The sequence below is a fragment of the Onychomys torridus genome, chromosome 13, assembly GCF_903995425.1.
Source record: "Onychomys torridus chromosome 13, mOncTor1.1, whole genome shotgun sequence".
Lineage (NCBI taxonomy): Eukaryota > Metazoa > Chordata > Mammalia > Rodentia > Cricetidae > Onychomys > Onychomys torridus.
Window position 1 is genome coordinate 61,989,897 of NC_050455.1, and position 15,028 is coordinate 62,004,924.

The 15,028-nt window shown below is 41.4% G+C and overlaps 1 protein-coding gene across 4 annotated transcripts in view; it reads right to left on the reverse strand.

The window, feature by feature from the left end:
* Positions 1-9,000: 9,000 nt before the first annotated feature.
* The window catches only part of Smad4 (SMAD family member 4), a 41,543-nt gene continuing 35,515 nt past the window's right edge, over positions 9,001-15,028 (reverse strand). For 2 of the 4 annotated variants that reach the window (XM_036204533.1, XM_036204531.1), the window contains 2 exons: positions 12,069-12,207; positions 9,001-10,747 (listed from right to left, as the gene is read on the reverse strand). In XM_036204533.1, coding sequence (XP_036060426.1) covers positions 10,536-10,747; positions 12,069-12,207 — 351 coding nt within the window. In that variant the 3' untranslated portion in view covers positions 9,001-10,535. Of the gene's footprint in view, positions 10,748-12,068; positions 12,208-15,028 lie in introns of those variants that run through there. The other 2 variants (XM_036204532.1, XM_036204534.1) reach the window with 2 other exon arrangements.

The window sequence follows — 15,028 nt, forward strand, 5'->3', positions numbered from 1 at the left end:
AAAGGCGTGCGCCACCGCCGCTACCACCACCGCCGCCACCACCACCGCCGCCACCACCACCACCACCCGGCTAAAGTTTTCAATCTTGTATTAAGGTCTATGATCCATTTTGAATTCATTTTCAAGGTGAAAGGTGTGGCTTTAGTTCCATTTTCCTAAATATGGAAATGCAAATTTCCTAGCATAATTTATCTTTTCAACAATGTATATTTTTGACAGTTTTGCCCCAAACTATGTATCTCTGGGTCTTCTATCCTACTCTACTGATCTACATGCCTGTTTCTCGCTGGTATGTGTTGTCACTATGGCTCAGTAATATAATTTGAGATTGGCTATTACGATAGCTCTGGCATTGTCTTTTCTGCTAAGGACTGCTTTCACAATTTGGGCCCTTTTGTGCTTTTATATGAATTTTAGGATGGTTTCTTGCAGCTCTGTGAAGAACGTAATTTTGAAGAGGACTGAAATAAACCTGTAAATTGCTTTGGGTAATACGTCCACTTTCTTTCACTTTTAATTAAAATATAGTTATCTCTTCACCTCTCTTCCCTTTGACCTCTCCCATGGCCCCCTGCTTCCTTAAATTCAGTCTCCTAGTCTTTAATGTAACATATGTGTATATGTAACATTCATAGTCATGTATATATACATATGTAATACATATATACATACACTCTGCTCAGTCTGTTTAATATTACTGTGTGTATGTTTTCAAGGCTGACCACTTGGTACTGGATATCCAATTAGGGTGCTCATCCTGAGAAAGACTTAATTCTCTCTTCCTCAGGAGTTGTTCATTGCCTATAGCTCTCATCTAGGGTTGGCGCCCCATGAGATTGGCCCCAGTCACACCAGCATATCAACTGGTGTTGACATTGTTCCCATCTTGTTTTGGCAACCATGGTGTGGAGATTTCATGGGTGGGAACTTCCTGTCCTATCTTGAAAACAACTGCTGCAGCGGACTTTCTCTCTGGCTCTTAAAATCTTTGTGCTCCCTTCCTCCATGTTTGCTACGTCTTGGGTGTAGGGATTGTGTTGTAGATGTATCAATTGAGGTTGCGTACCTGGCAGTTGTTCTCTGAATTTGACCAGTTGAGGCTTTCTGTAATGGTCTCCTGCAAAAGAGGCTTCTTTGATAGAACTGAGAGCTGCATTTAGCTGTAGGTGTTAACTATTCCGCACACAGTTGGGACTATACTGCTTTAGGAAAGTGATGGCAACATTCATGACCTCAGGAGCTGCAGGTGGTTGGCTAGGTTCACAGTACTAGGCATGACTTCCCTCCTCCTGAGGTCTCAAGTCCAATTAGACAGCTGTTTGGTTATTGTCAAGATGGAAGTGCCACTCCTCACCTGAGATGGTACTTGCCATTTGCATACTTACTCTTATCCATAAGCATAAGAAACCTTCCATTTTTTAGTATCTTAAATTTTTTCCTTCAGTGTCGTGAAGTTTTTGTTATAGAGGTCTTTCACGTTGCTGGTATGTTTATTCCTCACTTATTTGGGATTTTTGGAGCTATTGTGAATATTACCAACCTCCTACCCCAAGATTCTTTCAGTGAATTCACTACCAGTATGTAGAAAAGCTACTATGTTTTTTCTCTTGGTTTTGGATCCTACTACTATGCAAGTGTTTATAAGGTCTAGCTCTTTTACAAACAGGATCATGTAATCTGCAAATAAGTGTTATTTGATTTCTTCCTTCCCTATTTGTCCTCTTTCATATTTTAATGCTCTAAAACGTCAAGCTCTATATTGTATGAGTGGGTGTAGCAGCATATGCCTTTAATCCCAGCAGTCAGAAGGCAGAGAGGCAAGCGGATCTCTGTGAGTTCCAGGCCAGCCTGGGCTACATGTTTGGTTCCAGGACAGCCACTGTGTCAAATCAGTCAATCAAAGAAACAATGGAGTGTGTTGTTCTGGATTTTAGGGAAATGTTGTTGCTTCTTACTTGGCATAAGGCTGGCTACAAAACTATCAAATATACAGCATTTGTTTGGCTGAGCTGTTTCTTTTTGGAGTAAATCCTAGTTTCTTCAGGACTTTTAAATTTTTGTGTGTATTGAGTGGTTTTCCTGCATATATGTGTACAGTGTACATGCCTGGTTCCTGTGAAGTTCAGCAGAGGACATCAAATCCTCTAGAACTGGAGTTAGAGATGACTGTGAACCACCATGTGGGTGCTAGGAACCCAACTTATGTTCCCTCCAAAATCAACAAGTGCTCTTAAATGCTCAGCCATTTCTCCATCCCTATCCCTGCTTTTGTCATAAAGGAATACTGAATTTTGCCAATGGACTTTTCTTTACTGACTGAGATGGTCATGTGATTTCTGCCCTTAGGTTAGTTTTGAGCCAACAATGCATCCTTTTAGGGTTTGGGTATGTGTGTGTGGACACTCAGGGTCACATAAATGTGTAAATGCACATGTGGGATAAGGACAAAGGTCAACCTAAGGTGTTCCTTTGGTGTAATAAACCTTTTTTGAGAAAAGGTCTTACTGGCCTGGAATTTGTCAAGTAGGTAGGCTGGCTGCCAGCGAGCCCCAGGAACCTACCTGTGTACCACCATTTTTCATGTGGGTTCTGGAAACCAAGGTCAGTTCTTCAGGCTTGCAAAGCAAGCATTGTACTGACTGAGCTATCTCCCTAGCCCATAACATGCTCTTGAATTCAAACTTTAAAAATGTTATTGAGAACTTTTGCATCAATGTTCATCATAAAAAGAAATCAATCTATCATTTTAGTCTTGTTATCCTTATCTGGTCCTGGTATCAAGTTGATGCTAGCTTTTAAGAACTTGAGAATGTATTTTTCTTAACCTGAGCATGTGGCATATGCCTGCAATCCTGGAACTTGAGGCAGATACAAGAGGACTGCTCCAAGTTCAAGGTTAGCCTGGTCAATATAGGGGGACACAGGACAGTTTAGGCCACATAGTAAAACCTCCTCTCGAAAACAGGAAGAAAAAAAAAAAAAAAGCAAACAACAGAAAGAAAAAAAAATCCCCAAAGCTTGGCACAGTAACTGTCCATGGAAAGGGAGTACAGTTGACTTGTCTGCTATGGGATGTCTTTCTGTATGCTGTGAATATGTGTTGCTCCAATTGGTTAATAAAGCTGCATTTGCCTAGGGCAGGGCAGAATGGAGCCATGTGGGAAATCCAAGAGGGATAGAGAGAGGAGAAAGGCAGGGTCAGGAGAGACGCTGCGAGCTGCCACCAGGAGAGAAGCAAGATGTGAGAGCAGGTAATGCCACAGCCACGTGGCAGTACATAGATTAACAGAAATGGGTTAATTTAAGATGAAAGAGCTAGCTAGCAAGAAGCCTGAGCCATAGGCCGTAAAGTTGGTAATTAACATACCTCTGAGTGATTATTTTATAAGCAGCGACCATAGAAACTTCTGTCTACACTTGTCATACTTGTCAGCCATGCATCTAGTATGCTATGATCACATGATCAAACATGTTGATCAAAAATCAACACTATTACATCAGACTTTTGTTTCTGCTATGAATATTCAAAATTCTAACAGTTACTTTTATAGTCAATTTTTTTCTAAGTAATTCTACTATATCACTAGAGGTTAGCCCTTTTACCCAACTATGTCAATGACTTGAATTTTCTCCATTCTCAGGAAAGTGTATTTATTGCTATTGCATGTTACGGTGGCTAGTTTTTTGTCGATGTGACACAAAGTTAAGAGTCATCAGTGAAGAGGGAACCATAGTTGGGAAAATGACCCCATCAGACTGGTCTGTAGGCAAATATATAGTCACTTTCTTGATTATTGATTGATGTGGGAGGGCAGCCCACTGAGGGTGGTGTCAGGGCAGATTGTCAAGAAAACAAGCTAAGTCAAAGCCATGGGAAGCAAGCCAGTAAGAGTGTTCATTCAAGGCCTCTGCTTTTGTTCCAGCCCTGACTTCCCTTCATTAAGGGCAGGGAGCTGTAAGGTGGAATAAACCCTTTCCTCTTCAAGTTGCTTTTGGTCATAGTCTTTTTCACAGCAGCAGAAAGCTAACACAAGTGTGACTTATCTCCCAAGTATCAATCAGACCCCCTGTCAGCTGCAGGTGGTGCTGTTCTCTGGGGTCTCAGCACCACCTGCAGGTCCACTGTTTGGTGCCCTCTGTCTAGGATTCCTATCTCCTTAATGGATTGCCTCCAGCCCTCATGTGAAATGCTACGTGTGCCTATAATTCTGGTGTTCAAGAGGCTGACACAGGAAGATGGCGAGTTTAAAAGTCAGCCAAAATTATGCAGTGAGATCTCATCTCAAAAGAAAAAGAGCAAATGGCAGAAAGATAAAAATATACAACTTCCCTTTCTCCTGAAATGTGTTCCACCAAGTTTTTTTTTCTTTTTCTTTTCTTTTTAATTCTCAGTAAGATTGACTGCCAATCTACTTCCCTCAAGTTCTTGCCTAAAATATTGCAAACTTCAGGTTAGCAAACAAGAATGAACAAGTCTCTTGGCCTGATGAGCATCTCTAACTCTATCATCAAGATGAGAAAGCTGATGTGGTCATACTAGGCATTGCTGTAGAAACACTTACCTGCTATCCAGCCTTCTCCAGCCCCGTCTCCACTCCATGGCTCCCCCCCCTCAGCACACACTACTCTCTGGTCACTATCACCCCACCCCTTTAGAGAGAGACACGACGGAGACCGAGAGTTATTGCTGGAATGTCATTATTTCCCATCTCAAAGGCATAAGGAAAGAAAATGTCTCAAGTGTGAATATGCTTAGAGTAATCAGGAACTCTTTCGAGATCCAAGACATCCATGAGCTTAAGAAAAAGAAGGAGCACATAATGATTTAGTTGGCTTTCTCTTTTAATCAAAAACATACTTTGTTACAGAGTTCTCAAGAAAGTTTCAACTATTTTTTTTTTTTTAATTTTTATTTTTTAGCCACAGACTTCAACCAGGCAAAAGTATATAGAAAGAAGTAACTGGTGCTTCAGCTGACCAGGTTTTCCTAAAAGCACAAGCTATGAGTGACCCCAAATGAGGAGACAGAGTTGGCGGTACCCCCACCAATCTGCCCCAACACCCCGTCACTTCTTCCACACTGGACTCTGCAGCACACCAGTTTTCATCACTATAGGCATAGTCAATCATGCTTTTCTGTTAAGTCACATGTCTGATGCACTGAACAAAAAACCCTCCATCTGGAGGAAGTTTGCCAACTCCATATTAGCCTTTTAACCAATCCGAGCCCAGGAGTCCTTCTACCGATGACAAGCAACCTTAGCAGGAGCAACTGGTTTCATCCCTTCCCCACCAGCTCCCATGAGCTGGCCTCTACCAGGACTCCCCAACCCCCACCCCTAACCCACCCCTAGAAAGGTTCCCAGGTCCTTAAAAATAACAAACTCATCCAAGCAGGCCGGAAGAGAACTCTCTGAAAGGAATGATCCAGCCAAAAGTTGTTTAATCAAAATGGATATAAAAGAGGCAAAAATAAAGTGAATAATCATTCACTGATACTGTTTTTCATAGCATCAATTAAAATATTGATATAATTCTGAAGAACTTCCTGTTTGGAGTGTAGAAGAGTTAAGCAACTAAAGACCCTAACAAAGGACCTCTAACATTACTAGGCATTAACAACAGGATTTGAATCCATTTTAGGTGAAGAACTGCCAGCACTTAGGAAGACAGTGTCACACACATACCAACTTGAAAGTCAGAATGCCCTGACTCAGAAGAGCCTTTAGACAGGCTTTGAACATAGATGATGGCAAATGGAATAAAGGCTCCTCCCACCCCAGGTGTGTAGGTTTCGCATTGTACTTGCTGCAGCCCTAGGTGGTACTAGGCCTTTGGTTAAAAGTAAGTCGTAAGGATGTATGTAACTACTTGTCCACGGAAGAACAAATACTCAAAGAGCAAGCCTAGTCTCACTGAGTAACAAAGAAATAAGCAAGAACCCCCTCGGACGGCAGACCAAGGGGAAAGGGTAAATGCCACACTGCTGCAAGGTGGACAAGGGCACTTAGAAGCCAGAGCTGGCACAACAGTCCAACCCCTCATTTCACGTGAGGCAGCTGAGGCCCAGGGAGGGAAACACTCGCCAAGGACACACAAATCATGAACTCAAAGTACTACTGTCTGAATCCAGAGCCACATGTTTTTTGGTTGAACAGGAACATGAACTCTGGACATACTGAAAAAACATCTTAAACAAACTGTGTGAACACAGAGAAATGATTGTCTTCACCAAAATTCTCCTCAGTCCTTCCCACATTAAAAAAGGAATAAAAAGCTTCATTCATTCATTTTAAGTTTGATGCTAAAATCCCTGAAAACATTAGTCATTACATTAGCTACTCCTTGGGGCATGATATCAGACCCTCAATTCTCATAAAGGCACCTATAGGTCAGAAGTATCTAGAGAGGAAGGCGGCCAGAGAGCAGGGTTACCAGGAGACAAAACAAGCAAGGATGTCTTCTAAAGAGGGTGTGGGTGGTTTGCCGGGGCCGCTAGCAAACAGTACAGCTCTTACGAGTGGACTGAGTGGAAACTACATCTTCCAAAGCACTAGGGGAGAGAAAGGCTACGGGGCTATGACTAAGTCTCTCCACATCAACCATGTCAAACTCATCAAGAATCAGAGACCACCAGAAGCAATCAAATCAATGCGCAATAGCAATGCACCAAAGTCCTTTGCAACCCCAACAGGAAAGTGTCCTGGGTGAACACTAATAATTTCCCTCATCTGGTTCCCTCAGCTAAGCAGTTAGGAAAGATGAATTAGAAAAAAAGTGAGAACATTAAGGAGAGGCACACTAACAAACCACTCAAGAGATGGTAGCTGTCAGAAAGGAAGATTAGGAGAATTCAGAACAAAACATCCAAACAACAGCAGTCTTGGGCATTCAGCAAAGGCTACATAGAGCTGGCTATCTCAGAGACAGCACAGGGAAAGAAGAAGAAGAAATGGTATACCCAGTATATTCTGATTTGTTAAAGAGCTCCCACCAATAAATGGCTAATTTTTCAAAAGTTTTACTGCTTCATAAGGCAAGATGATGAACAATTTCATTCTTCAATAACACCAGGTAACCAACCTCAATGCACCCAAAGTACCAGGTTGGAGGCTCTGCCAAGGATGCTGCTATGGATAAGGCCACTGGCTTTTTACACACTTCTCATGTATCACAAGAGGAGAAATTGCTTGGTTATTAGAAGGGAAAACTGGAAAGGCTTGAGCAGGAGTCTCACAGCCTTTTCTTTATGAACATGCAAAGGAGGATTTCAGGGGCTATTTACAGATCACTATGTGTAGCAAGATGAGTTCGTCTATGGGGGGAGGGGCATTCTTTTTCACACTAGGTGCAACCTGCTAGTCTCCACCAGGCCCGACCTATGAGAGTTGTTCCTTGACAAGGGTTCATCTTCAAATTCACTGCAGTAATCTAACTCACCTCTTTACCACCCTATCATTAAATAAAACGGCAGCGATGAAGGCAGCAACCTATAGAAACTAGAAAAAGAACTCTGGCCAACTCCAAGTAAAACTGTTCCTTCCAAGGGGTCTCAACTCACGAGACAACAAATTAAACTAAGAAACAAACAACAAGAACAAACTAAAGAGTGACAATCAGCCAGTTACTAGCAGGCCAGGAACAAATACTTTTCACCTCCACGGATACCTCACAAGCATTTCAGGAAGATTCCCTTCTCCAGCCTGTAAAACCTCCAAGTTGACTTTGCCTTCAAAGTTGCTAATACAAACCACACCATTCCCCACAAAACTGGATTTTTAACTTTGAAATACAGCATAGCTAATCACGTGTTGCTGGACCTTCCAGGTATGTCCCCCTAAGGCAGCTCATCCGATCTGTGAACCTGCACTGTTTATAGGAACAGTGGGTTAGGACAACACAAGAAGATGGTGTTTGTGGAAAAGCAAGTGCATGGCAGTGGCTTATCATCATCTCTGTACAGCAGGGGCAGTACAGCAGAACAATTAAGGTAGACTCTATCCCACAAAAGAATCTACTTCCAAGCAAATAAAGGCAATACCATTAAGGACTCCCTTCAATCATACACAGAAAGGCACTAGACAAAAGCAGAATAGGTTCAGATGGGTGGGCCTGCTTCCTCTCTCCCTCAGCTTCCAGTGAGATCTAATCTTAGGAGACCCGAGCTATGAATCAGAGACCACCACCCAGAACCACACCCACATTGTAATCAGACTCTAAGAACTGCACAAACTATCTTATCCTAAAATGGACACAAAATTTTTAAGCTTAAGGAAGTTTTTTAAAGTCTTATTCATCAAAGATGGCAATTTCTACGGAACAAAAAAAACCCAAAACAGATTTTATAAAAGGATAGGAGAGTCCAATTACAAGGATCATCAATAACTAGAAGAAAATTCTATGGCTCTTAGTAAGAAAACCAAGACAGATGGCTTGGCTCTGAAGAGATACTTCTTAGCAAATATTTCCCACATACTTTATGAAGATGCTTAAACATGGAAAACTTTCCATAAAGTAGAAAATTAAGTTGTACCACTGCATGGACAATGTTCTAGTCACATAACCTGGAGTTTTAAAAGTCCGTTATACTAAAACTCTTCCCTCTCATCCTACTCCCCAGTCAGAGTAAAATGGATCTAAAGACAAACATTTCTAGAGAAGGTATCTTTTTATAATTCTGCCAACACAACATTTTTTTTAAAAAATTACCTTAAACTTCTACAGATAATAATTAGGTAACAAAAGTATTTATAAGTACTTAAGAGTAGAAATGAACTGGTCAGGAAGCTTTTTAAAAATCAAGGTGTGTAAGTTGGACTGAGCTTTCCACTTCGGTCACAGCAGCCTTCAGTGGTTTCTGGAGCCTAGAATTACTGTACACACACACACACACACACACACACACACACACACACACACACACAAACTGCTATGCACATGTTTCCAGAGCTCAGATGCCTATGCACTGTAAAATTCACAGAAAACTCTCAGAGCAAAGAATAAAAGCATCTCGACGATGATCTTGATTTTATTCACACTATTCATCCCAGGTCTATTTCTTGCTACAGTAAAATAAAAGGTCAAAAAATAACCAACTCTACACATGATACACAATGTACATGGGAAAGTCCTGGTAGAGTGTGAGGGAACCAGAGCTGTACAATCCAACTGGCTGTTGCCTGTCATTTAGTAGAAGGTGTCTTGCCACTGAGATTGGACTCAAAAGTGCAAAAGGAAATCATTTTAAAAACAAAACCTAGAATTCAACTTTGTATATTGAGACTCGGTTTTATTTACGCTACTAACTAGGTAAAAGTATACATGTTGTGTCTGTGGTACAGTCAACGCATTTGCAACTTTTCTATTTCAGTCTCTATACAAAGTCACTGCTGACTGATCGATGATGTCAAACCAAGGGCTTAGAATAACCAAAAGGTATAAAAAAGTTTGCAGTCTTGCCCCAAGATACAAAAACTGAATTTTAAACAATGTCAAAACATACATGATTTAAACAGTATATGAAAAAAAGTCACACATCAAATCAAGTACAAAAATATCCAAACTACCTATTACGAACTGCATTGTTTCCATTATTCTGCACAGTATTTAACATAGAATTTAGCAGTTTCCAAAATAGTCATTATTTTCGTGAAGCACTGCCACCTTGCAGAACAGTGAGGCCTCAGCAGAGCAACACTGCTTTTAGTGTCTTATAAATACAAAACCTTCTCCCTGTGAAGGAAGGGCAAGAAATCCCCTAGGCTCTTTCATAACCCACCGTATGCCTAGAAATATAGAAGAATTCATCTACTGTTTAACAGGGCAAAAGTACACATCCTGATAATGGTCATCCATTAGGGCTAAAACAAATGTAATCTTAAATGGCATTTCTTTGACTGGTAATTGTAAGGAATTGTCACTATGCACACAGATTAGTGTTTTGTCTTGGGGGAAAAAACCCTGAAGTCTGTAAGACAGTATGAATTTAATTCACCTTCACTGCTTAACTTGCAAAAAACATTCTGGATAAAAGGTTTTCAAAACAGAGTGAAGTTGCTTTCGGTAAAACTGACTCACCCACACAGCACTTGAACACAGTGTGTTCAACAATAACATGCTCACTAAGTAACAGGTGAGCTTCCTTTGAGAATTTCTCAGCCTTAAAATCAGCAACACTGAATGTACTCTGCAGAAGAACACACCAGTGTCCTGCATGTCAGCAGCTCGCACATTAAAGGGCTGAGTTCCCAGCACTGGAATGACTCCTTCATACATAACAACCAGTGAAGATTTAGTAAGAATTGGTTCTTCCTGATCTTCAAGCTCTGAGCCATGCCTGAAAAGTTCTAAAATAGAAAAAAAGTTTTAATTCAGTTTCTGTCTGCTAAGAGCAAGGCAGCAAACACATCTTTCAACCCTTTATGAAAAGACAGAGCAGAACAAAAATGCACTAGGTCTTCAGATTATAAACAGGATTATATTTCATAGTCCACCGTCCTGAAAATGGTCAGGGCATCCATCCATGGCGAGAACTCTCAGTCTAAAGGTTGCGGGTCTGCAATGGGCATGGTGTGAAGCACTTCGTCAAGGAGCTGGAGAGCTCGATGGAGGTGAATCTCGATCCAGCATGGTGTTTCCTTGATGCTCTGTCTTGGGTAATCCGGGCCCCAGCCTTTTACAAAGCTCATCCTGAGTATGCACAAGCGACGGAGGTCATCCACACCGATGCCGGCAGCAGCAGACAGACCTAGCAGAAGAAGTGTGGAGGGTGTCAGGAAGCAGGGTCACCTCTTCCCATCCTCCCGACACTCTGCCTTCTTTACGTGTTTTTCTCAGCATACAACTTCTCTGTCAGTGTCAAAAGTCACTGCAGATCTAAACCTTAACAACGGAGACTGAAAACTTGGTTAAGACAATTTACATTCCACATATGTATTTTAACTACCAGAAACCAAGTAAATTCCCACAATCCACCAATATTTCACCCATTTTCCTCTTTAGAAGTAGGGATAGAGGAGGAAGAATCAACTTCTTTTGTCAAAGTCAGGACAAGTCATGGTTCTAAGAACCTCAGTGTCTAAACTGCCACACCAGAGTGAGATAAGACTGATAATCAGTCATGGACCTGGCCCCTCTGCGACCTCTCAGTTGACTTGTGTCTGTCCCTCAGTTTTAAGATAATACACAAGGGGGGAATAGATAAAAATAAGGAATTCAATACTAGTCTGGATTCTTAACAGAGCTATGTCTGTCTGTAACATTAAAACCAGCAAATATTTAGATCCCCAATCTTTTTTAATTGAATTAGTGATTATGTCTTATATAATCTTAAATTGTAAACTCCTGAACATAAGTCACAGCAGACTCTGTATCTAATTTTCCAGTCACAACATACAGTCATATAGTCAGTCCACATTTATCAGCATTACCATGAACCTAACGGGGGGGACTCTGCAATGTGCTGTGGCGAAGCCTGCAGGACCATTGCAGTTTCCTTAGCCAGTGTGACTTGCTTACCACACTGAAGAAGTTAAGAACAGGGGCTGAATGAATCACTAGTTATGCCTTCAGACATGGACAATGGGTGCCACGTGTTTCCATCCTAAAAGTCTATAGTCAGGAGTTTAACTCTGTAGTAAAAAATTCCCCATCAGTGTGAAACCTGGCACAGTTCAACTTTACCCTAAAATTAAAGACTCCACAAGCTAGACAATGCCACCCTCACTTAGGTCTGTGTTCAGCATACCGTTTCTAAATGGAGGTGTCCAGTTCTGAGCCTGCACTAGCTGTTCCCATCAGCACAAAGCCAAGCACTCAGTGATTTAACCCTTTGGCTGGTGAGGCAGTAACTATACTAAGCATCAGCCAAGAGGGTACCAAAGTATGACAACCCTCTTTATCACCTAATGCAAACAGGATCCTATCCCAGGCACAGTGAAACTACTACAGAAGAAAGGTTTGCACAATGTAAATGTTATAACCCAGTAAAAAAATTAATTTCTATTATCACTTAAAGTCAAGATTAAAAGCCATTACACTTTGAACAGAAAAACCAAAACTCTACTCACTGATTGCTGGAGCTATGCCACCTACGGACCCAGGACCAGGGATGTTTCCCGCCACGGCTGCGGCCTGGGCAGCAGCTGCAGCTTGTGCAGTGGCCGCCTGCTGCTGCATCTGCCGGTGACACTGCCGCAGATCAAAAACCTTTATAAAGCAGAGTGTGGTTTAACACGTGAGTCCACCACCAAAGACAGCCCTCCTCAACAGCTAACATGCCCACACCAACAACTCAGTTCCTCTGGCCTCTCACAGGAAGTGAGCTAATGACGAAGCTTTTAAATGTCAGGACTTTTCCAAAGTACTCAGGTTTGATCCTCAGCACCCACATGACAGCTCCAGTCCAGAGGATCTGATACCCCCTTCTAGCCTCCAAGGGCTCCAAATGCTCGTGTGGCACATAGACATACATGAAGGCAAAGTACCCAGACACATAAAATAATTTTTCAAAAGAAGTTTTTAGGGCTGGAGAGATGGCTCAGTGGTTAAGAGCACCGACTGCTCTTCTGGAGGACCCGGGTTCAATTCCCAGCACCCACATGACAGCTAACACCTGTCTGTAACTCCAAGATCTGGCACCCTCACGCAGACATGCATGCAGGCACTGGGATCCTGAGGCCTGTGGAGACAGTGCTCTGCCAAGCGAGCTACTTCTCCAATCCCTACCCTATAAACTAGTTTTAATGAAATCCAAATTACCAACTGCTTTCACAAATCAAGCCTTTGATGTCTATCTAAAGTTAGCTAGGTTTAATCCTTATACCTTATATGAATTTCATAGTTTTGTGTTTTACATTATCTATATACAATTGCTTTTTAAAAACCCACCACTAATCAAATATAAAATATACAATTCTTTGGGGGGGGGGGGTTCTTGAGGGGAGGTCTCACTATGTAGTCCTGACTAGCCTGGAACTTACTATGTAGACCATACTGGCCAGGAATTCAGAGATCTAGCCTCTGCCTCCCAAGTGCTGGACTAAAGGTGTATGTATACCACCATGCCTAGCCCATATGTAATCTTATTATCTAAACACAGGCTTTAAAAAATGTTCAACACTCCCCCCTGCCCACCACGAATCATTAAAATCAACCAAATAATCTTCACATATGGGGACAGTAGAATTATGTTGTTAAATATCACATAAACAACTGAATGCATATGTTAAGGAACCCAAAATGAAAACTGATGACTTGAATCTGAAGATAAATAAGTATGATGCACGAGATACCTCAGCAAACATTTTCCCATAGATCATACAATACTAAAACTGGGAAAAAAAATCTTCAGTCAAGCTATATAACATTAAGGCCTGTGTTGCTTACTGACTTCTCACAGGAAATGGTTGTCTATGCACACAGCAGATCTTTCTTAGTGAATGGTAAAATAAGTGCAACCATTGAAATGGTACCAACTTCCATTCCGAATCATCTAAATTGTTGATAGAAGCAATTCAAAGGAACCAAAGGTTGTAAATACTCTTTTCAGCATAGATTCAAAAACATTTTCTGACCAATCACTCTTATGCTAATGAACAACTTAATTATGCTTTCATTTATTTATGACTATGTTTTCTGTAGTTACTCTTATGCAAGTTTACTACAAACTCATTACATAATACACGTGAGTATAACATCTTCAGCATACTATCTTTCAAATAAAAGCCAAAATTTGAATTTTTTCCTAAGGCTCAATTATAATTCTGCATCAGCTTGAATTAACATCAGCCTGAAAGGAGAAACACATAGTGGTGTAGTATGTACAACACCTGAGTATTAGGACTGCAAAAAGCATTTACTAAGTTACCTAACCTAAAGATAGAGATCATAATATGGAGTTAGAAAATGGTGCAGTGCTTAAGAACACCTGTTATTCTTGCTGAGGACCAAGGTGTGATTCCCAGCCCCCACATGGTAGCTTCCAACCATCTGTAATCCCATTTCCAGGAGACTCGACACCCTCTTCTGACCTCTACAAGTACTAGGCATACGTGCGGCACACGTACATATGCTGGCAAAACACTGATACATATAAAAATAAAGAAATGTAATTTAAAAATATGCAGATGTTGGGGGTAAATTAAACTTAATGGGTTCAAACACTTTTCAACCTAGTTCCACATAAACAGTTTCTAGGGGGTTTTTTTTGTTGTTTATTTTTCTTTGTTTTGTTTTGTTTTTGTTTTTCGAGACAAGGTTTCTCTGTAGCTTTGGAGCCTGTCCTGGAATAGCTCTGTAGCCCAGGCTGGCCTTGAACTCACAGAGATCCACCTGCCTCTGCCTCCCGAGTGCTGGGATTATAGGCGTGCACCACTACCACCTGGCAAAGCTTCTAGTTTTAAAAGCATCTCCTGCTTCTTTGCCCCAATATGTACATGTTCAAAAACAAACCTGATTCAGTATCAGAAATACTACTAAAACTGCCAAGGGGATTCCACTTCATACCCACTAGTGCTGATGAAAAAGATAAATTGGAACCTTCACACACTCTAGTGGGAATCTATTTTTGTAAAATGGCTTTTTGTAGAATGGTCCAGCAGACTGTCCTAGTTAGGGTTACTGTTGCTGTGATGAAAGACCATGACCAAAGCAACTTGAAAGGAAAGGGTTTATTCTACTCAGAGTTCCATATAATAGTTCATTATCAAAAACAGTGAGTACAGGAACTCAAGCAGGGCAGGATCTGGAGACAGGAGCTGATACAGAGGCCATGGAAGGGTGCCACTTACTGGCTTGCTCCTCATGGCTTGCTCAGCCTGCTTTCTTAGAGAACCCAGCCCAGGGATGGTACCACCCATAATGCCCCCCAACTCCCATCAATCACTAATTAAGAAAATGTCCTACAGGCTTGCCTGAAACCAGATCTTATGGAGGCATTTTCTCAGCTGAGACTCCTTCAATTGAAAAGCTGACTCTAGCTTGTATCATGCTGACATAAAACTAGCCAGCACAAAGATCTTCCAAAAGT